This window comes from Meriones unguiculatus, chromosome 5, assembly GCF_030254825.1.
Source record: "Meriones unguiculatus strain TT.TT164.6M chromosome 5, Bangor_MerUng_6.1, whole genome shotgun sequence".
Classification (NCBI taxonomy): Eukaryota; Metazoa; Chordata; class Mammalia; order Rodentia; family Muridae; genus Meriones; species Meriones unguiculatus.
The window spans coordinates 113,337,185-113,361,348 of record NC_083353.1 but is presented as its reverse complement, the minus strand read 5'-3'; the positions used below and the strand labels follow the sequence as shown (position 1 = coordinate 113,361,348).

Here is a 24,164-nt window from a genome sequence, read left to right as displayed (position 1 = left end):
TGTATTAAATACACTGATACATTAGTCCATCACAAAAATGAACATCCACTAATTTGGAAAGTTTCATTGATTTAGAGAGTGTTTGTCTATGAGAAATATCTCAAAGAAAGATTAGTACTTACTGAATGATCTCATTTATAAATGATGTCTGAAAAAGTAAATCTCAGGAATTATGGCAAAGAATACATGATTGTAAAAGAGCAGATGCTGGATGTTGATGAAAGTGAGCAAACTACTAGATAATATATATAAGAAAACACTGAGGATCCAAAGTACTATAGAATGACTATAGTTAGCACTATCCTGTCTACCTGAATTTCCTAAAAAGACCATAAGTGGGGCTGGAGAGATGGCTCAGAGGTTAAGAACACTGGCTGTTTTTCCAAAGGTATTGAGTACAAATTGACAGCAACCACGTGGTGGCTCATAACCATCTATAGTGACATATGGTGCCCTCTTCTGCCCTGTGGCACACATGCAGGCAGGACACTGTAAAAATAATAAATAAATCTTTTTTTAAAGATCATATGTGTTCTTATCACACATACATACATACATACATACATGCATATATACATACACACATACACACTGGAAACTTTTTTAAATAATGAAAGGTACTGTTAACCTACTGAGGATAATTGTTTCACAGTAAATACATGAATCAAGCCAGACACTATAACTTAAATATATTTAAGTAATATATTTAAATAATTTTATTCCTCAATTTCATGTCAATAAAGCCAAAGGAAGATCTAAAATGACAAAAAAAAAAAAAAACAGATGGAGAGAACATAGCATACAATTGGGCGAGTCAATGAAACCTTGGGGAGTTGGCGGCAAAGCGCCATGTGTGCACAAAAGGGACACTGTGCACAGGGAAAATTCTAAACCAAAGAGCATTTTGTAAAAGCATGACTGGATGACTATACAAGTACATGTGTACCAGTGTTTTTATATGTATAACCATTTACTGCCTACTAAAATTCTGGGGACATCTCAGCCACATGAAGAACTTTTCAGTGTCTGTGTCATGCTGAATAACAATTCAATCCAAACTCCATGGAGAATGTGGGATTCATAAGTATATTTTATTCATCTGACAAACTGAGCTGTGACCATGATTGCAAAAGACATCATTCCAGCCCCAACCAGCAGGTCGATGATTTATTACAACACATTGCTCATTCTCATTGTTGGGCTCACCTTTGTGCCAGAATCTGAAAGGGAGGAAAGAGCATCAGGATGTTTCCCACAATAAGGTTTGAAAAGAGAAAGCAAGAGTATGCAAGCCTGAGGATGAGGTTGAAATTTGAGGATATCAGATTCAGTATGTACCAAAAAGCTTTCTCCATCACCCACATCTGACATTTCCCTCAATAACAGGGCCCATGGCACTCAATGTAATATCACTGTGATAGTGAATCATTCTCTCGGAAGCTGCTATTTCTCCACCCCTAAGTCTTGGTACTAGGAGACAGTCAACCCATAGTGATTATTTATACTATGAAAAGACCTCTCCTTATTCCATGTATTAGTATATTTTTCTTTCATCTTACAGAAAAACTATATTAGACATTGGAGAACTAGCTGGAATCTCTGGATAATCTACTTCTTGGTATCATCAAGAACAAATAACTTAAAATTCTAGTTTTCTTTCCAAAAATTGATAAAAAAAATAACCTTACTACATATGTCTCACAACAAATATTAGTATAGAATATGACAACATACTGAAATACTAATTTTTGTAAGTAATGACATAAATAAAATACAAAACAATATCAGATTGAGGGATTTGGATTCATGAGAAATACTCAGTTATGACCCTGATGTAAATTTTTCTTATAGAGATATAAAGGATGGCTAGAGAGGTGACTCAAACATTAAGCTTGCTTGCTGTTTTTCCAGAAAAGTGGAGTATTCTGTTCACAGTATCCATATTATCAAGGTCCTGCCACCTCTAATACCAGCTCCAGGTTATCAAACATACTCTTTATAATATATTTTTTAATTTATTACAGTTTAATTCCTTTGCACCCCAGCTGTAGCTCCCTTCCTTGTCTCCTCCCAATCCCACCCTCTCTCTTCTCTTCTCTTCCCATGCCCCTTCCCCAGTCCACTGATTGAGGAGGTCCTACTCCCCATCCATCTGACCCTAGCCTATCAGGTCTCATCAGGACTGGTTGCATTGTCTGCCTCTTAGGCCCAATAAGCCTTCTCCTCTCCTCAGGGGGAGGTTGCTCAAAGAGCCAGCCACTGAGTAACTGTCGGAGACAGCCTCTGTTCCCCTTACTAGGGTACCCGCTTGGAGACTGAGCTGCCATGGGCTATATCTCTGCAGAGGTTCTAGGTCAAACACTCCCTTATAGGCTCCATAGACACCAACATAAACATGGCAGATGCTCACAGCAATACACATCCATACACACTAATAAAAATAAATTAAATCTTATTTTTAAGGATATAGATGAGAGACTTAAAACATAAAAAGTACATCTATGTGTAAAAACATTGGCTAAGTGCCCTGGCTACTTAGCATTCTATACTCTCCAAACTCAATTCCTTCATCTCAATAATGTGTGTCACACAGGACTGTGGAAATGAGTAAACAAAGGAGTAAAAGTAACTCCATCCCTAGCACTTAAACCCAGAGTGGGGTGTTTTCATTTCATAAATGACAGCTGGAATACCCAAAATTCACCAAGTGCTACGGGACCCAGGACTCCTCCATGTGACTCTGTACTCACGTGGCACTCTTATTGTATGGTGTCTTATCAACCCATCGCCACTGTCGATGGCCTGGATCCCGAAGCCCTATAAAATAAGCAGTCTGTTTGTCCAGGATCCTGGTGATGAAATCCTAAGAGGAAAGAAAGATACCGCTTTCAGTCTGGATTGAGCACTTCCTTTTCTGTTATAAAATTTTTATAAAACCTTATAAAATTATTTTAATGAGAACAGGAAACAGAATAGATGCAAAAACAGGAGCCATCATTCTGCTACACACAAAAAACACACCTCAGAAATAAAGATAGATATTACCTCAGAATAAAGGGCAGGAAAGAGGTTTTCCAAGCAAACAGACCCAAGAAGCAAGATGGAGTAACCATTTCAGTACCTTATAAAACAGGCTTTCTACCAAAATTAATGAAAAGAAATGGGAAAGGGTACTTCATACTCATCAAAGAAAAAATACACCAAGACAAAGTCTCCATTCTGAACACTTATGCCCCAAATGCAGTAGTACCCACATTCGTAACAGAAATAGTACTGAACCTTAAATCCCATGCTGAACTCCACACATTAATAGTGGGAGGTTTCAACACCCCACTCACTCCAACTGACAGACCATCAAGACAGAAACTAAATGGGGAAATCATTAAACCAACAGAAGTCATGAACCAAATGGACATAACAAAACATTTCAGACAAACACAAGAGGATATATCTCCTTCTGAGAACCTCACTGAACTTTCTCCAAAACTGACTATATACTGAGTCACAAAGAAAGCCTCAACAGATATAAGAAGATTGAAATAAACCCTTGTGTCTTATCAGACCACCATGAATTAAAGCTGGAACTAACAACAATAGAAAGCCTACAACTCATGGAAACTGAACAACTACCTACTCAGTGACCACTGGGTCAAGAAAGAAATAAAAAAAAGATATTAAAGACTTTCTAATAGTCAATGAAAATGAAAGCACAACATAGCCAAACTTACCTGATACAATGAAAGCCGTGCTAAGAGGAAAGTTCATAGCTCTAAGTGCCTTCATAAAGAAGTTGGAGAGATCCCATACTAGTAACCTAACAGCACACCTGAAAGCTCCAGAACAGAAGAGAGCAAACACACCAAAGAGGAGCAGATGACAGGAAATAATCAAACTCAGGCTCAAATCAATAAACTGGAAACAAAGAGAACAGTACAAAAAAATCAATGAAACCAAGAGTTGGTTCTTTGAGAAAATCAACAAGATAGACAAACCTTTAAGTGAACTAACTAAAAGGCAGAAAGAGAATATCCAAATTAACAGAATCAGAAACAAAAAGTGAACATAACAACAGAAAATGAGGAAATCCAAAATGTCATTAGGTCTTGTTTCAAAAGCCAATATTCTACAAAATTGGAAAATCTAAAGGAAATGGATTTTCTTGACAGAGTCACCTAGCAAAGTTAATCAAGAGAAGGTAAAGAATTTAAACAGTTTAAACAGTCCTATAAGGCCCTAAGGAAATAGAAGCAAACATCAAAAGTCTCCCAACCAAAATAAGCTCAGAACCAGATAGTTTTAGCACAGAATTCAAAGAACTCATACCAATACTCCTCAAACTATTCATAAAATATAAACTGAAGGAACATCGCCAAACTCAATCTATGAAGCCACAGTTACTCTGATACCTAAACTACACAAAGGATCAAAAAAGAAAGAGAATTTCAGACCAATTTCACTCATGAACATAGATACAAAAATACTCAATAAAATAACTCACAAACCAAATCCAAAACACATCAAAACCATCATCCACCATGATCAAGTAGGTTTCAACCCAAGAATGCAGAGATGATTAAATATACAGAAATCCATCAGTGTAATCCACCATAGAAACAAAGTCAAAGGGAAAAAAAATCACATGATTATCTCATTACATGCAGAAAAACCTTTGACAGATTCCAGCACCACACCTGGATGAAAGTCTTGGAGAGATCAGGAGCACAAGGACCATACCTAAGCATATAAATGCTATAAATAACAAGCAGAGAGCCAACATCAAATTAAATGGAAAGAAACTTATCCCTCTAAAATCAGGGATAAGACAAGGATGCCCATCCTCTCCATACCTCTTAAATATAATATGTGATGTTTCATCTAAACCAATAACATGGGCTGGAGAGTTGGCTCAGCCATCAAAGGCTAGGCTCACAACTAAAATAGAGCAGTAACATGACTAAAGACAATCAAGGAGATATACATTGGGAAGGAGGTAGTAAGTGTATGCTATTCTAGTGTATGTAAGAAACCCCAAAATTTGACCAGAGAACATCAACAGCTGATAAACAGCTTCAGGAAAGTAACTGGATACAAAATTAATTTAAAATAATCAGTAGCCCTCTTATAGACAAATGACAAATGAGCTGAGAAAGAAATTGGAGAAAAAAAATGCCCTTCACAATAGCCACAAACAATATAAAGTATCTTGGTGAAACTCTACCCAAGCAAGTGAAAGTCCTGTATGACAAGAACTTCAAGTCTCTGAAGAAATAAATTGAAGAAGATATCAAAAGATGGAAAGATGTCCCATGCTCATGGATAGGTTGGCTTAACATAGTAAAAATGGCCATCTTACCAAAAGCAATCTGCAGATTCAGTGCAATCCCCATCGAATTACCAACACAGTTCTTGACACACCTTGAAAGAACAATTCTTAACTTCTTATGGAAAAAGGAAAAAACATTCTGATAGTTAAAACTCCTGTACAATAAAAGAACTTCTGGAGGTTTCTCCATCCCTGACTTCAAGTTATACTACAGAGCAATAGTAAAAATAATAATAACCTGCATGGTACCAGAATAGAAATTGACTGGTTGATCAATGGAACTGAAACAAAGACCCAGAAATAAACCCACACATCTAAGGACATTTGATTTTTGGCAAAGGAGCCAAAACCATACAATGGGTTGTGGGGAGAAGGATCTTCAGCAAATGGTGCTGGTCTAACTGGATATCTACATGTAGAAAAATGAAAATAGATCCACATTAATCTCCGTGCATAAAACTCAAATCCAAGTTATCAAAGACCTCAGTGTAACACCAGATACACTAAATCTATTAGAAAAGAAAGTGGGGAAGACCCTGGAACTCATTGGCTCAGGAGACAACTTCCTAAACGGAACACCAATAGCTCAGGTTCTAAGATCAACAATTAAAAATAGGACCTCTTAAAATTGAAAGCTTCTGTAAGGCAAAGGACATTGTCAATAGAACGAAATAACAGGCTACACACTGGGAAAAGATCTTCACCAATCCTACATTGGACAAAGGGCTAATATCCAAAATATCTAATGAACTGAACAAATCAAACACCAATAAACAAAACAACCCAGTTTAAAAATGGGACAAAGAACTAAACAGAGTTATCAACAGAGGGATTTCAAATGGCTAAAAAGTACTTTAAAAAAAACTCAACTTTCTTAGTCATTAAGGAAATGCAAACCAAACAACTCCAAGATTCCATCTCACCATGGTCAGAATGGCTAAGATCAAAATCTCAAGCAATAGCACATGCTGGCAAGGGTGTGCAGAAAAAGGAATTCTTCTCCATTATTGGTGGAGCTGTAAACTTGTACAGCCACTTTGGAAATCAATCTGGCACTTTCTCAGAAAATTGAGAATACCTTTGCCTCAAGAACCAGCTATACCTGTCCTAGGTATATATCCAAAAGATGGTCAACCATACAAGGACATTTGCTCACCCATGTTCATAGTAGCTTTATTTGTAATAGTCAGAATCTGGAAACAACCTAGAGGTCCCTCAACTGAAGAATAGATAATCTGTGGCATATTTACACAATGGAATGCTACTCAACCATTGAAAAAGAAGAAATGATGAAATTTTCAGCAAAATGGATAGAACAAGAAAAGATCATTCTGACTGAGGTAACCCAGACCCAGAAAGGCATGCATGCTATGTACTCACTTATAAGTGGATCTCAGTGATATAGTATAGGACTATGAGGCACAGACCCAAAGAAGATCAATAAAAAGGAGGATCCAAGGATAGATGAATCTCACTTGGAAGGGAAGATAGAATAGACAGAGATGGTGGTTGAAGAAAGGGAACAAGGTAGGAGAGGAGGGGATACATACGTAAAAGGGTGGAGATCAGACCTGGGGGAAGTGAGGGTGAGAGGACAGAGGACTGTAGAGAAAAGAAAACCTGAGGGTTGGGGTAACTCTGTGACAAGATGGAGACCTAAGTCAGCATAGGATCCTGGGAGGATATGAGTGGTATGCAGAGACTCCTAAGAGCAGAGGCCATAAAGACTGAAGAGGACATCCTCTACCTAGACTAGTCTCCTAGTAGATGGAAAGGAATACCAACCCACCCACAAAAACTTCCACCCAAAATTTACACTGCCTACAAGATGTACAGGGATAAAGACAGAGCAGATAGATCAGAGACTGAGGGAATGCCCAATCAATGCATCGCCCAACCAAACACCCACCCTATGGGAGAGTGCCAACCTCAGATACTATGAAACATATTGTCCTAACCTTGCAATAAGAGCTGGTCAGTTGTCCTTTGACAGTTTCTACCCAGCAGAACCTCAAAATAGATGCAGAGACTCATAGCCAAACATTGGGTGATGCATAGGGAATCTTGTGGAAAAATAGGAGGAAAGAGAAAAGGACCTGAAGGTGACAGGAGCTCTACAAGAAAACCAACAGAGACAACTAATCAGGACCCAGAGGACTTGCTGAGACTGAAGCATCAACCAAGGACCATGCATGAACTGGACTTAGGCCTCCTACAAAAATGTGGCCAATGAACAGCTTAGGCTTCATGTGGGTCCTCTAGTAAGGGAAGTGAGGACTGCATCAGAAATGGATCCACTTGTCAGCTTTTTGATCACTTTCCCCTGGAGGAACTGCCTTGCCAGTCCATAGAGGAAGAGGACAAGCTAAGTACTGATGCAACATGATGAGCTGAGGTAGATGAGAAAGGGAGATCTCTTTTTCTGAGGAGTAGGGGAGGGGAGAATACTGGAGGGAGGAAGAGTGAGACTGGGAGGGGAGGAGGAATGAGGCTACGACCAGAATGTAACATGAATTTTAAAAAATCAATAAATTTTAAAAAACAAAACAAAGAAAATTTATTTTAATGATACAAAATATGGGGTCCAATGTGATGCACATGCAGAAGTACATAATAATTAAATCCTAGTTCATCTCTCTAGGCTCTCAAAGACTTTTTAACTTTTAGATTACTATACAGTAATTTTACATTTGAGAGGTACACTGTGATTGTTTGGCTGATTTTTTTTTCTAGCCATACAGAGATGAAAAGACAAAGAAAGGATCAAGGAATAGAAGAGCCACCACCACTCCCAGGAGTGCACATTTTCTCTGGCTGATCAGGACACAAAGTCATCGCTCATATTTTCATGACCCAGGAAACAATCTCTGATCATAACAATAATGAATTCTCATCTCAGACTCACGCCCCTCTTTTCCTCACCACTGTGGGGCTCTGCTGTATGAGGTTGAAGTCAGTCATCTCCAGATACCATTTATTTGTGCTCAGTCCATGATAATGGACTCCCTTTTCTTAGTGGGGTGCTGACAGTCTCCCCTGATCTGGGTGATTTCAGGTCTTGTAAGGAGCAGCACATAGCCCTCAGGGTTGATTACAGGCCAGACTCTTTCCTGATAAAGAAACTGGTTAACCTAGCTGTGTATTCCTAGAAATGCCCCAACCTGCTAAGGATCTTAGCCCAGCAGTGACCTTCAATTACACTTAGGGAACATCCACCTACCCAAAGAATAATTAAGAACTGTATTTTCCTTCTTGTGAAAGAACCACTAAGTATCCCTGACCCTCTGACCCCAGCAACACATTCACAGTTGAAATCCCTCTCTCTGCCAAGGGTTTATATTGCCCTGATTGCACATGAATAAAGGTATGCAGGTATGCACTTTCTCACATCAAGACCATCTGAGATTCATCTTTTATGGTGGCATCTCACCTGGCTTGCCCTTTGGCACACTGGGCCTGAGCCTCACCAAACCTGTGTCTTGGCTAAAAGCCAACCAGGAATGGGCTTTGGCCTGCCCCTCTTCTCCTCTGCCATGCTTAGCAAAGAAGCTTAAGCAAGAGCTGTAATGCTTTGGGAATGCCCAAGCTTCCATTGCCACCAGCAAACCCCTGCTTAGCACACAGGCCTCACCCTAGAGCACTCTAGCTGCCCCTGAGAGAAACAGAACCCCCATTTCCCTTCCAGAAACCAAGCTCCAGGACACCAGCAGAGCACCAGGACTCCACTGAAAGATGATCAACATTCCAACACCATTCTTAAAAGTTATGCATGAGAGAATTTTGCACATTTTTTTATCCATGTTCTATTCATAGCTTCAGTTATTCCCTTTCTGATGGTTGGTTGTGACTCTCCAGATTTCATCCTATTTCCCTACACCCTCCTCTGCTAGGCACTTGTTACTATAGGAGGCATTAGAGCCCTGTTGCTTCAAAACCATAAACTAAACATTGATCATAAACTGGTCTTCCAAGCAGAAATATTTTATCTTTTCCCCCACTTCCTTGTGTTGCATTTCTGATGCCACAGTACCTTGGAGGTTTTTGTTGTTGTTGTTGTTGTTGTTTGTTGTTGTTGTTGTTAGTTTCACTGAAGCAGGAACATGGCGTAGAACACAAAGGCTGAATCAACCTTTCTGCCTATCTGATAGAACACCTTCTGCACAGCACCCACACACATGTCAACACAACTCCCTCTTAGTAAAAAGAGGCAGACAGCAGGCCCGGCCCAGACCCCACTCTCTCCCAGGATGCACCTGTTCTTCCTTGCTGTGGATCACCAGCAGATGAGCGCCCATGCTGGAGCACTTCCCCTTACTTTTTTTCCAAGATGCAACAGACGTGGTTGAAATGAAGTAGCAGTTGGGACCAAATGACTTCCAATCCTTTGGGCAACAGCTCCAGGCTTTGCCTTTGGGGGAAGAAGACAATGTAAGTACAATGTAATGAAGTCATCTTTAAAGAGACCACATGGAAGCTGCAACTCCCCACTTCTCCAGATACAACAAGGAGCCCCTCACCTCTCAGGTGCCAGCAGCCATGTCTACCTCCAATGGCACTGATGTCAGGACCTCTTTGTCCTGCTAGAGTGCTACCAGGAAAAGCCAGAAAAACCGAGTGTAAAGAGCACCCAGAGTCTGAGAATATACTGTCAAACTGGATCTCTGAAGAAAAGAACTAATCATACTAAGAACCAAAAAAATTCATAACATGTATACTGCATTTAAATAATCCATGCCAATAATCGTGGCAGCAATATCCTGCAGAAAATTTTAAATTAATGAAAAAAATTCTTCACAAAAATTTTACAAAGAATCTAGAAATTAATATACAGTAGAATGCTTCAGGAAAGCAAAAAAAATGTAAATAAAAACATAATGTATATAAATATAACTTTTTATATCTGTGCCAATGTGGTTTTCATTTTATAATTGAAAAACATTTAATATAATAATCTTTTTTAAATGTGGTGGCTATAATGGCATGGACATGTAAAAGAACACATTTAATTATACAAAAACCAAAGAAGTTGAATTAAATAACAGAGACAAAGAAGACAGAAATAACTAAATAAATCCAGTCTCCAATCATGATCCCTAATCTGCCTATACCAAGTAAGAAAGGTATAAAACATATGAAAAATAAATCAAAGAATTGAGAAGCACATTGTAGCAGATATACGGAGACAGATTCAAAGACTATATATAAACACTTTTTATATATTATATATAATAATATATATAAAGTGTGTATTATATATTAAATATATATAATATATAACTTGTGTTTATATGTACACTTTATATATAAATATATATTATATTACATTACATAATATTATATATATTGTATATTCACACACTGTATATATATATATTATATAATATATATAATATATATGAAGTGTGTTTATATGGAAGCCAAGAATGTCAAAAAGATGAGAAAACATCAAACAAGGGGAGAAGATGAAGAACGAATATCCAAAGGATTCAGTGTTAAGTGAAGAACTGAGAAATTACATTTGCAGTGGTAAACACAAACAAGGCTCAGACAACAAAGAGTATTGTGCACCATTGCAAGAACTTGGATAGATATACACAGATAACTTACTCTGTCTATTGAGAAATCTAACCCACAATCCACACATGAGTAAGGGCTATATAGGGCAACATAAAATTATACTGTGAAAAATGCAGAAAAGATACCAGCTTTTTACATTTAATTATAATGTAATTATATAGTTTTTGGCAACTTCTCTTCTTACCAATCTATGTCTGTTCCCTCCTGCCTTCCAAATTCATGGCTTAGTTCTATTGTTTTTAGAACTACAGGCAATTGATAACTACTGAGAGAGGGAGAATCTATCTTCTTCAGGGATGAGCCTCCAAACTGGTTATCTAATATCAAGATAAAAGGTAAGCTTTTATCAAACGAGCACAGCATAACAAGATGAAATACAGCTAGACAAACCCCCATATCAAGACTGGTCGAGGCAACCAAGTAGGAGAATAAAGGTCCCAGGAGCAGAAGGAGGCCTGCTGTTTGCTGAAGGAAAAGAGGGGAGCAGTGGGGGATAAGGAGGTGGCAGGAGACTAGGTAGAGAGGAGGGAGGGGAGGCTGTGGTTGGAATTTATACCACTAGGAATAAATTTTTAAAAAATAAAAGAGTATGGATACAGAAGTTGTGGTACATTTACACAGTGGAATACTACTCAGCAATTAAAAGCAAGGAAAACATGAAATTTGCAGACAAGTGGTGGGAACTACAAAAGATCATCCTGAGTGAGGTATCCAAGAAGCAAAAAGACACACATGCCATATACTCACTTATAAATGGATATTAGACATATACTATAGGATAATCATACTAAAATCTGTACACCTAAAAAACTAAGCAAAAAGGAGGACCCTGGGTAAAATGATCAATCCTCATTCAGAAAGGCATAGACATAGGAAGAGAGAGAAAACAGGAAAGAGGACAGGAGCCTACCACAGAGGGACATGTAAAGACTACCCAGCAGGGTACTGAAGCAGGTGCTGAAACTCATAGCCAAACTCTGAGCAGAGTGCAGGGAATTTTATGAAAGAATAAGGAGATAGAAAGACCTAGAGGGGACAGGAGCTCCACAAGGAGAGTAACAGAACAAAAACTATCTGGGCCCAGGGGTCTTTTCTGAGACTGATAATCCAACCAAGGACCTTGCATGGGGATAACCTAAAGCCCCTGCACAGATGCAGCCCAAGGCAGCTCAGTCATCAAGTGGGTACCCTAATAAGGGGAACAGGGGCTGTCTCTGAAATGAAATCAGTGCCTGGTTCTTTGATCACCTCCCCCTGATGGAGGAACAGCCTTACCAGGCCACAGACGAAGACAATGCAGCCAGTCCTGATGAGAACTGATAGACTAGGTTCAGAGGGAAAGGGAGGACAAATTGAGGAAGAGAGAGCTGAGAGGAGAGGACCTGGAAACATCGGGAGAAATGAACTGGACCTAAGATATGACTAAAAAGCAAGTATACTGTGGGAAATATGAAAGGGAGGAAGCTATGCAGGCTTGGAGGTTTAGGATGGAGTAATTATTCCCCATCATTGTGCTCTAAGTTAAGTAAATGAATCTTAATCTCGGTGTGGTGATTGGGTATACAGCTGGTTTGGGAATAACCAAACTGTTTAACTATAAGATAAATCGGGGCAAGATGGCAGCGCTGGGTGGACTCTCATTCTGAACAGCAGCACAGCGGGACGGGCACAGTGACCAGCAAGCAGAACTAGCGGCCATAAAACACAAGTGATTGTGTTTCTCAAGTGAGAGGATACCTCATGGTGGGGGATTCAATCAGCTTTAACTCACCTGGCTAAACCGAGGAAGAGACCCTGATTCCACCAGGCGCTTGGTCGCCAGCCCAGAGCTACATGCCAGCGTGATCTAGTCACTGTCCCAGACTGAACTGTGGGCCCACAACATCACAGACTGGATTTTCCAGTCAAGAGATAATGATTGGGACCGACCTTAGGTCACCCAGACATCCCCTGGAAAAGACTCGGGTTCCGTGGGCGCCCCAGGAGCCAGCCCAGAGCCAGAGCCAGGGAACCAGGTGCCTGCGCAGAGCCCGGCCTTCCTCTGCGCCTGATTCGCCACCTCAGATAGAACTGTGGGCCCCAGGGCACCAGAGACTCAGTTTCACTGTTGGGTGCAAACTCACAGGGAGGGAAACGGCTGGTCTGATCTTAGAGCACTCAGTTGATACCACCACCCCGAAAAGGTCTCGGGAAAATTACCCAGTTTAGGGAGACGCCCATGATCCCAACGGCCAGAAAGGCAGAGCCACGGGCAGGCATCTGTGCCTGTGGGTTCTACTTGCCTCCACCCCAGACAGAACGACAGTCCCCAAAGCAAAGACTGGGTGTCCCTGGCAGAAGAAACCCCCAGCGGGGGGGATCATCAGGTCTAATGCTCAGGACACCCAGCATCAAAAGACTTTTTGGATTCACGCAGACTCTAGGCTCTAGCTTTCTACTGCAGGCAGGAGCGCTGTGCTCATCTGCCATTATTGAGTACTGCTAGGGCACTGGGGCACACAGCTGCATCCTCAGACCTACAAAAGCCAGAGAGCCATTACAGCAGCCCTCAGATTCTGTGCCAAGGATCAACCAGTTACCCCTAGATAGACTGACAAAACTGTGGGAATCCCTGGTATCTTCAAGAGGGCTGCACCCACAGCATCTGGACCAGAGCAGTGCCTGCAGCTGACATCCCAGACAGGAACACACAGCTTCCGGTCCAGACTGAGGCACCCAGGCTCCAGACCAGAGCGGTGCCCCCAGGTGCCAACTCAACCTAGGTGCACATTCTCCAGGCCCAGAGCGGAGCACTCAGCCTCTGGCCCAGAGACTTGCTGGGTGCTCCTCTCACTTTCTCAGACAGAACTGTGTGCCCCAGGATAACAGACTGAGTTTCCCTGTTGGGAGAAAACCCCACAGCTAGGGAATCAGCAGGTTCATCAAGAGGACTGTACCTGGAAAACTGTAACAACAGCAGCAGCTCACTAAATTTATAACGAGAAACCCAGCAGTGGGACAGCTGTCTTGAGAACTTCTATGGGTAAGAGGAGAGCCCCGACTGCCTAACAAAGACCACAGCTACTACTCAGGGCTATACACCTGAGGTGAGCAGTGACAATTCCTGAGAAACACTGGCCATACAGTGACCATAACCAAAAAGCAGAGGAGGACTCCTTCAGGAAAAATTATCTTCCAGCCAAGGGGATTCTCCCTACATCAGGACTCCAGAAAGCACAGAAACTAACAGCCAACACCTAAAACAGCCTAATGGGTAGAGATCAGCATAAATTCAACCAACAAAAGACAGAGCAATATGGCATCTCCAGAACCCAGCCATCCAGGGGCGAACAACCCTAGACAACGCAGCATAATAGAAAATCAAGAAGATGACCTAACATCTATGCTGATGAAGAGGATAATAGAGGAAACAAATAAAATACGTAAAGAATTAGAGGAAGATAAAACCAAACAGATCACGGCTATCCATAAAGAAATGGAGGAAGTTAAAGACAAGCAGATTATGGCCATCCGTGAAGAAATATGGGAAGATGCAGCCAAACAGTTTACAGCCTTCAGAGAAGAAATAATTAAATCACTGAAAGAAGTAAAAGACACAGAGTTGAAGGAACTAAAAGAAAAAGAGGAAAATACAATCAGACAGGTGAAGGAAGTAAACAAAACAAATCAAGACCTGAAAATAGAACTGGAAAAATTAAAGAAAACACAAATGGAGGAAATAATGGAGAGGAAGAATTTAGGGAAGAAAGCAGGAACTACAGAGGTAAGCATAACCAACAGACTACAAGAGATGGAAGAAAGAATCTCGGGTGTAGAAGATACAATGGAAAAAAATCGATGTATCTGTCAAAGAAAATGTTAAATCCAAAAAATTCCTGACACAGACCGTCCAAGAAATCCAAGACAGTGTGAAAAGACAAAACCTAAGAATAATAGGTATAGAGGAAAAAGAAGACTCCCTTCTCCAAGGCCCAGAAAATATTTTCAACAAAATCATTGAAGAAAATTTTCCCAAGTTAAAGGAGAAGCCAATAAGAATACATGAGGCCTATAGAACACCCAATAAATTAGACCAGAAAAGAAAATCCTCCCGCCACATAATAATCAAAACAGTAAGTATACAGGACAAAGAAAAAATATTAAAAGCTGCAAGGGAAAAAGGCCAAGTAACATATAATGGCAAACCCATTAAAATCACACCTGACTTTTCAACAGAGACTATGAAAGCCAGAAGGGCCTGAACGGATATCATGCAGACCCTAAGAGAACACAGATGTCAGCCCAGACTACTATACCCTGCAAAGCTCTCAGTCCTCATAGACGGAGAAAACAAGATATTCAATGACAAAAACAAATTTCAGCAATACCCCCATACAAATCCAGCATTACAGAAGACACTGGAAGGGAAAATACAACCCAAAAAAATTAGCTTCTCTCAAGAAAACACAGGAAATAATTAACCTTACCACAGTAAAACAAAAAGCAACCAAGAACACAACCTTATGACCACAGCCGACATCAGAATCAATGGATCTAACAGCCACTGGTCATTAATCTCTCTCAACATCAATGGACTCAACTCTCCAGTAAAAAGACACAGATTAACAGAATGGATACATAAACAAAACCCAGCAATCTGTTGCATACAAGAAACACACCTAAGACACAAAGATAGACATTACCTGAGGGTAAAAGGTTGGAAGATGACTTTCCAAGCAAATGGACCCAAGAAACAAGCAGGAGTAGCCATTCTAATATCTGATAAAATAGACTTTCAACGAAAATTAATAAAAAGAAATGGGGAAGGACACTTCATACTCATCAAGGGAAAATTCCACCAGGAAGACATCACAATCCTGAACATCTATGCCCCAAATACAAGAGCACCCATATTTGTGAAAGAAACATTGATAAAATTTAAACCACATATAGATCCCCACACATTGATAGTGGGAGACTTCAACACCCCACTCTCAACAAAGGACAGGTGAACAAAACAGAAATTAAACAAAGAAACAATATCTCTGACAGAGGTCATGAATCAAATGGCACACATTTACAGAACCTTACACCCAAACACAAAAGATTTTACCTTTTTCTCAACACCTCATGGAACCTTCTCCAAAATAGACTATATAGTTGGTCACAAAGCAAGCCTCAACAGATACAAGAAGATTGAAATAATCCCTTGTATCTTGTCTGATCACCATGGAATAAAGTTGGACTTCAACAACAACAGAAATAGCAAAAAGCCTTCATACACATGGAAACTGAATAACTTGTTACTAAATGACAGCTGGGTCAGGGAAGAAATAAAGAAATTAAAGTCTTCCTAGAACTCAATGAAAATGAAGACACAACATACCCAAACTTGTGGGACACAATGAAAGCAGTGCTAAGAGGAAAGTTCATAGCACTAAGTGCCTTCAAGAAGAAATTTGAGACAGCTCATTCAAGCAACTTACTGGCCCACTTAAAAACCCTAGAAAAAGAAGAAGCAGACACCCCAAGAAGAAGTAGACGGCTGGAAATAATCAAACTCAGGGCTGAAATCAATCAATTAGAAACAAAACAATTCAAAGAATCAATGAAACCAAGAGCTGGTTCTTTGAGAAAATCAACAAGATTGACAAACCCTTAGCCAAGCTAACTAAAAGGCAGAGAGACACCACCCAAATCAACAAAATCAGAAATGAAAAGGGGGACATAACTACAGACACTGAGGAAATCCAAACAATCATTAGGACTTACTTCAAAAGTCTATATGCCACAAAATTTGAAAATCTAAATGAAATGGACAATTTTCTTGATCGATTTGACTTACAAAAGCTGAATCAGGACCAGGTAAATCAATTAAATAGTCCTATATCCCCCAAAGAAATAGAAGCAGTCATCAAAAGTCTCCCATCCAAAAAAAGTCCAGGACCAGATGGCTTCAGGGCAGAATTCTACCAGACCTTCAAAGAAGAGCTAACACAAATTCTCTTCAAACTATTACACAAAATAGAAACAGAAGGAACATTACCAAACTCATTCTACGAAGCCACAGTCACCTTGGTACCTAAACCTCACAAAGACTCAACAAAGAAAGAGAATTTCAGGCCAATCTTCCTTATGAACATTGATGCAAGAATACTTAACAAAATACTCACAAACCGAATACAAGAACACATCAAAGATATTATCCACTATGACCAAGTAGGCTTCATCCCAGGTATGCAGGGGTGGTTCAATATATGGAAATCCATCAATGTGATCCACCATATTAACAAACTGAAAGAAAAAAAACCCCATGATAATCTCCCTAAATGCTGAAAAAGCATTTGACAAAATCCAACATCCATTCATGTTTAAAGTGTTGGAGAAATCAGGGATACAAGGCACATATCTAAACATAGTAAAGGCGATATACAGCAAGCCTATAGCCAACATCAAACTGAACGGAGAGAAACTTAAAGCAATCCCACTGAAAGCAGGGACAAGACAAGGCTGCCCACTCTCCCCATATCTCTTCAACATAGTTCTGGAAGTCCTTGCTAGAGCAATAAGACAGTTGAAGGAAATCAAGGGGATACAAACTGGAAAGGAAGAAGTCAAATTATCACTATTTGCAGATGATATGATAGTATACATGAGTGACCCCAAAAACTCTACCAGGAAACTCCTACAGCTGATAAACACCTTCAGCAAAGTGGCCGGATACAAAGTTAACTCAAAACAATCAGTAGCACTCCTGTATACAAAAGACAAAAGGGCTAAGAAAGAAATTAGAGAAACAGCACCCTTCATAATAGCCACAAATGACATAAAGTACCTTGGTGTAACCCTAACCAAGCAAGTCAAAGACTTGTATGAAAAAAATTTCAAGTCTCTGAAGAAAAAACTGGAAGAAGATATGAGAAGATGGAAAGATCTCCCATGCTCATGGCTTGGCAGGATTAACATAGTAAAAATGGCCATCTTACCAAAAACAATCTACAGATTTAATGCAATTCCCATCACATTGCTAACACAATTCTTTACAGACCTGGAAAGAAAAATTCTCAACTTCGTATGGAATGACAAGAAACCAAGAATTGCTAAAACAATCCTCTACAATAAAAGATCTTCTGGAGGTATCTCCATCCCTGATCTCAAGCTGTACTATAGAGCAACAGTTATAAAAACTGCATGGTACTGGCATAGAAACAGAATGGTGGATGAATGGAACCGAACAGAAGACCCAGAAATAAACCCACACACTTATGGACATCTGATCTTTGACAAAGATGCCAAAACCATACAATGGAAAAAAAGATAGCATCTTCAACAAATGGTGCTGGTCCAACTGGATGTCTACATGTAGAAAAATGAAAATAGATCCATACTTATCACCCTGCACAAAACTGAAGTCCAAGTGGATCAAAGACCTCAACATAAAACCAGACACATTAAATCGGCTAGAAAAAAAAGTGGGGAATACCCTAGAACTCATTGGTACAGGAGAAAACTTCCTGAACAGAACACTAACAGCACAGGCTCTAAGAGCAACAATCAATAAATGGGACCTCATGAAATTGAAAAGCTTCTGTAAAGCAAAGGACACAGTCATCAAAACAAAGCAACTGCCTACAGATTGGGAAAGAATCATCACCAACCCTTTATCTGACAGAGGACTCATATCAAGTATATATAAAGAACTAAAGAAGCTGAAAAGCAGCAAACCAAGTAATCCACTTAAAAAATGGGGAACAAAGCTAAACAGAGAATTCTCTGTAGAGGAATATCGAATGGCAGAGAAACACTTAAAGAAATGCTCAACCTCATTAGCCATCAGGGAAATGCAAATCAAAACAACCCTGAGATTTCACCTTACACCCATCAGAATGGCCAAGATCAAAAACTCAAGTGACCAACACATGCTGGAGAGGTTGTGGAGAAAGGGGAACCCTTCTCCACTGCTGGTGGGAGTGTAAACTTGTACAACCACTTTGGGAATCAATCTGGCACTTTCTCAGACAGTTAGGAATAGTGCTTCCTCAAGATCCAGCCATACCACTCCTAGGCATATACCCAAAAGAGGCCCAAGTACACAAAAAGGACATTTGCTCAACCATGTTTGTAGCTGCTTTATTTGTAATAGCCAGAAGCTGGAAACAGCCCAGATGCCCCTCAACTGAAGAATGGATGCAGAAACTGTGGTACATCTAATGGAGTATTACTCAACAATGAAAAATAAGGAAATCATGAAATTTGCAGGTAAATGGTGGGACCTGGAAAGGATCATCCTGAGTGAGTTGTCCCAGAAGCAAAAAAACACACACAGTATATACTCACTCATATAAACATACAACATAGAATAAACCCACTAAAATCTGTACATCTAAACATACTAAGCAAAAGAGAAGACCCTAACTAAAATGTTCAATCCCCATCCTGAAAGGCAAAGAGGATGGACATCTGAAGAAGAAGAAAACAGGAAACAACCTGGGAACCTGCTACAGAGGGCCTCTGAAAGCCAGAAGAAGAAAACAGGAAACAACCTAGGAACCTGCTACAGAGGGCCTCTGAAAACCTCTGCCATGCAGACTGTGAAAGCAGATACTGAGCCTGATGGCCAACTGACAGGCAGAAGAATGGAATTTTATGTAAGAAGTGGGAAATAGTAAGAGCTGGAGAGGACAGGAACTCCACAAGGAGTGCAACAGAACAAGAAAATTTGAACACAGGGAACTTCCCAGAGACTCATACTCCAACCAAGGACTATTCATGGAGATAACCTAGAACCCTGACAATGCAGCCACTTCTGATGAGAACTGATAGACTAAGATCAGAAAGAAGGAGAGGAGGACCTCCCCTATCAGTGGACTTGGGGAGGGGCATGCATGTAGAAAGGAGGGGGAGGGTGGGACCGGGAGGGGAGGAGGGAGGGGCGTATGGGGGGATACAAAATGAATTAAGTGTAATTAATAAAAGTTAATAAATAAATAAATAAATAAATAAATAAATAAATGATAGATCAGTAAAACTATTATTAATCAGCAACAGGGCAGGCATGGTAGAGACTTGTGTCAGTGAGAGGGTCCCACCGGGAAGCTGCCTGTTTTTCTGGCTGGCATGTCCTGCATGAGTAGGGGATGTTCACCTAAGTTTCTAATAGATTCTGAGCTGGCATGTGCTGAGACGTGCTGTTCAGAAAATCTGATGTGTGCACCTCTATTTGTCTACACAAGTATTTTTGTGAACAAAGTTTTATTACTGTTACGTTTATATAGCTTCTACTTCTTTCTGAACATCTCTGCACACTTGCTTTTTCTCATCTCACTTTATACATATATTATATATTGTATATTATATATAAAGAAGAAATATATTATTTAAGGAAACCAAGAAAAAGAGAAGCAGAACACAAACAAACACACATTACTCACACATATACACCACAAATGCACACACACACCCTGACACACATGCACCACACACACAACATACATACACACATGTACACACACTACACACCTGACACCATAGTGCCTACGCTGACGCAGCTGATACTGGAATGATTTGTATGACGTTCAGACAGTCTTCCATTGGGGTTGTCCATGGTCAGCTGGTAAGTCACTGTGAAGAAAGAAGAGAATGAGCATCCATACACCCTGGAGCTTCATGTCCTCTACGTGGGCCAGGACAGTGCACTTCCTCTCCACCTCCCCCACTTCTCCAGGCAAACCCACTGAAGCCCACACTAAAGTATTGCTCCCCTGTATTCAGGTATATCACTCATATCTATATCTCCTTATTAGTTGCTCCCCAGCTATGACATCAGCTTTTTTTTCTGAGACAAACATCCCATCCTCTACATCAGTTAATCACAAACCCCCGCATCAGCAAAGTTCTTCATGGTGACCTGTTGACTCACCAGGGTCCGGCTTCCTTTATTTGAACAACTTCTTAGCAAGAATAATGGCTATGTTACCATATCCTAACCATTCCCAATTGTAGGTAGGAGTTCTTTAAACATCTGGAGACTTTTAAGTGGGATGGATATGATCAGGATACATGGTATGTAAGTATGCAAGTTTCAAAGAATAAATGAAAATGATTTTTAAGTTAGCATTTTGTTCATGAGTGTGCTTATTAAACAATGTTAACAAACACAGACTTTCTTCACTATTTTAAACAAATGTTTCAACCTTTCCAGTTCCTCTTTTAGGACTTGAACTTCTGTTTATTCCATATCCTTAACTACCCTACCCCACCCTCTGGAGGCCTGATTGTGCCAATTAGAGCAGATCCTGTCTCAGTGAGAATGATGCCTCATCGCAGACAGACTGCAGACATGAGTCACTTGGTGTAAGTCACTCCCACTCCCTCCTGGACTGTGCAGTGAGAACTGTGATCTTTTTCACAGCAAATAGAGAAGCAGACTGTAGACTGCAAAGGACATCCTCAAAGCTTCTCACACAATAGACTTCAGATATGGCTTTGTGGGCAGATGAAACAGGCCAGATATATTTTATTTCTTCAGTCTTCACTATTTATGTTGGTTACTTTTCCCCTTGTATTGAAAAAAAATATTTTATGAATCAAAGCCTGTAAGCTGCCGACATTATGAAATGAACTGGAGTTGCACTCCCGATAGACAGATGCTGTGACCAGAGAATGTGATTACTGGTTAACTCAGTGCTGGAAGGAACTGTCAACAACAATGGTTATAACTAACATGTGATGGAAAAAAGCTATGTGAAAAAACACAGAAATGTCAGTGGTCAAAAAAATATAGAAAGAAAAAAGGAGAAGAGGAGCCAAGAAAAACATGGAATTGCGTGTAAGGTATGACTGGTTAATGGAATTCAAAACAAAACAGCCCCAGCCAGGAGTGGTTGCATTTGCCCTTAATCCAGGCACTTGAGAGGCAGAAGCAGGCTGACCTCTGTGAGTCATGGCCAGCATGGTCCACAGAGAGAGTTCCAGGACAGCCAGGCCTAAACAGAGAAAGACTGTCTCTAAAAGCCAAAACCAAACCACACCAAACAAAGCATCACCTGGGAGTCTCTGCAGAACAGACAAAAAAGTGCCCAGAAGAGACACCAGTCAGTGAAGAACTTACACACACAGCTCGCAATGAAACAGGCGCTGAGGAGGAGGATGGAAACCACAGCAACTGACCAGAGACTCAGGGTCCAGCAGACTCCCTTCCCTGTGAGAGAGCAAGCAGGTATACTCACCACAAGACTGAAAAATAGAGCAATGACTAACCAGACAAAATACTCAGATTAATAATAAATTTAAAGACAGAAAAAGCTAGAACCCTAGAATAAAGGACCAAGTCAGCTGTAAAGACTCTTTACAAGACACACGCAGACAACATACTAATACACTCAGACACACCACATGCATACAACATACTCATACACACAGGCACACCACACACACATTCATATATATAAAACACACACAACACACACACACAAAATATCTAGGAAAAAATTCACCTCAGGCACCTACAATTCCCATATCCTTCCATATGCTTCATAAGTATCACATCATTACATTGATTTATTACTTTATACATCTCTTTTCTATATTTGGTTTCTTGTTTTTTCAAGGACTTGTGGATCTGAGATATTACACTCAATTCAAATTCCTGTAGGTCTGCTGTCTTAACGCTGTTCTATCCCCTCAGCCTGCCCACTTGTCTGCATCTTTACCCAAGGCAACTACTCAAAACATCACACACTTCAGCTGTCTTTTCTGAACTGAGACAGGACTGCTCACCTCACCTTGAGGCTGTCTTTCGTGCGCCATTGTTAAAGTCTGTGTTTAGAAGGTCAAGGGTTTCTTCGTTGTCATCGTTGTGTTTTTCTTCTCCTCCTCCTCCTCCTCCTCTTCTTCCTCCTCCTCCTCCTCCTCCTTCTCTTCCTCCTCCTCCTCCTTCTTCTTCTTTCAGACAGGCCAGAGCTCTAATTAACTTCTACATTCTCTGAGCTAAATGTTCCCACAGATGGCCCACACTGCACACACAGACTAGTTCACACTAGTCATGTGACTAAAGATACTTAAAAGTCTTCCAATGAAAGAAGGAATTGAGAAACACGCCTCAAGTTGTTTGTGAAAACGCTGATAAGAATATTCCCATCACTTGCTCATTCCTAATATAGACATTTTTTCAATCTCAAAGGAATTTATATGTAAACCTAATTTAAATTAAATATTACTTAAAAAATTTATGTGGAATCTGAGCAGAGGGGTCTTTCTTGAGACTGATGCATGGAGATAACCTAAGACTCCTGCACAAATGTAGCCCACGGCAGTTCAGTATCCAATTGGGGTCCATTGTAATAGGAACAGGGACTGTCTCTGACATGAACTGATTGGCCTGCACTTTATTTACCTCCCCCTGAAGGGGAAGCAGCCTTACCAGGCCACAGAAGAAGACAATGCAGCCACTCCTGATGACCTAATTGAATAGGATCAGAAGGAAGGAAAAGTAGACCTCCCCTATCAGTAGACTTGGAGAGGGGCATGCATGCAGGGGGTGGAGGAAGGGAAGGATTGGGATGGGAGGAAGCAGGGAACCACAGGGGGGATACAAAGTGAATAAAGTGTAATTAATAAAGAATTTTTAAAAATTATGTGGGTTATTTGGTTTGTATAATGCTTCTTTTGTGTATTCAACTGGTGAAGCAACAAAAAAGTTGATTAAATGGCCAGAACTTAAATATTACAAATTAATGTAGTAAATAATAAGTTCAGGGAGACGGTAGAGTTCTTGATGGCCTTGCAAGCATGAGGACCTGAGACTGATGCTCAGAACCTACCTGGAAATGTCATGTGTGATGATCCATGCTTGCAGTCCCAGCGCTGAGATAGCAGAGCCAGGCAGATCCCTGGGAGTTTTGTGTCTATCCAGTCAATGCTAAGGATGTTTTCCAGACCCATGAGTGGAAAATTCCTGCCTCAAAAGAAGTGGATGATGTTACTGAGATTTTATACATGAGGTTGTCGTTGAATGGGATAAAAACTCAAAATGAAGACTTAACTGTTCCTAAGATGTTGAAGTATTCATTATAGATATTAGGAAGAGCATAGCCAGAAGCACCTGGAATGATTCAGAGTAAATAAGACTATGCTGCCATGGACTACATCTGTGCAGGGCTTCTAGGTTATCTTCATGAATGTCCTTGGTTGGAGTATCAGTCTCAGAAAACACCCCTGGGCCCAGATTTTTTTTTTTTTTTTGGTTCTGTTAGTCTCCTTGTGGAGCTTGAGTCAGGAGGGAAAA

General features: G+C 40.3%; 1 protein-coding gene across 1 annotated transcript; it reads right to left on the bottom strand.

Annotated features, from left to right (window-relative positions):
* Window positions 1-1,072: 1,072 nt before the first annotated feature.
* On the bottom strand, window positions 1,073-22,862 carry LOC110565035 (C-type lectin domain family 6 member A-like). Its single transcript, XM_060384177.1, has 6 exons — window positions 22,663-22,862; window positions 21,990-22,079; window positions 20,399-20,500; window positions 9,577-9,731; window positions 2,751-2,863; window positions 1,073-1,220 (listed from the first exon to the last, which is right to left on the bottom strand). Exons 1-6 carry the CDS (start codon window positions 22,685-22,687, stop codon window positions 1,079-1,081), a joined length of 627 nt encoding a protein of 208 aa, XP_060240160.1. The 5' UTR covers window positions 22,688-22,862; the 3' UTR covers window positions 1,073-1,078.
* Window positions 22,863-24,164: the final 1,302 nt, after the last annotated feature.

Excerpts from the sequence above, each read along its gene's own strand:
- LOC110565035 (XM_060384177.1), bottom strand. The coding sequence starts at position 22,687 with ATGGCGCACGAAAGACAGCCTCAAG. Across the intron at positions 20,501-21,989 it reads TTTCATTGCGAGCTGTGTGT|TGACTTACCAGCTGACCATG; the intron begins GTAAGTTCTTCA and ends CTTTCTTCACAG. Across the intron at positions 2,864-9,576 it reads TCCACAGCAAGGAAGAACAG|GATTTCATCACCAGGATCCT; the intron begins GTGCATCCTGGG and ends CTTTCCTCTTAG.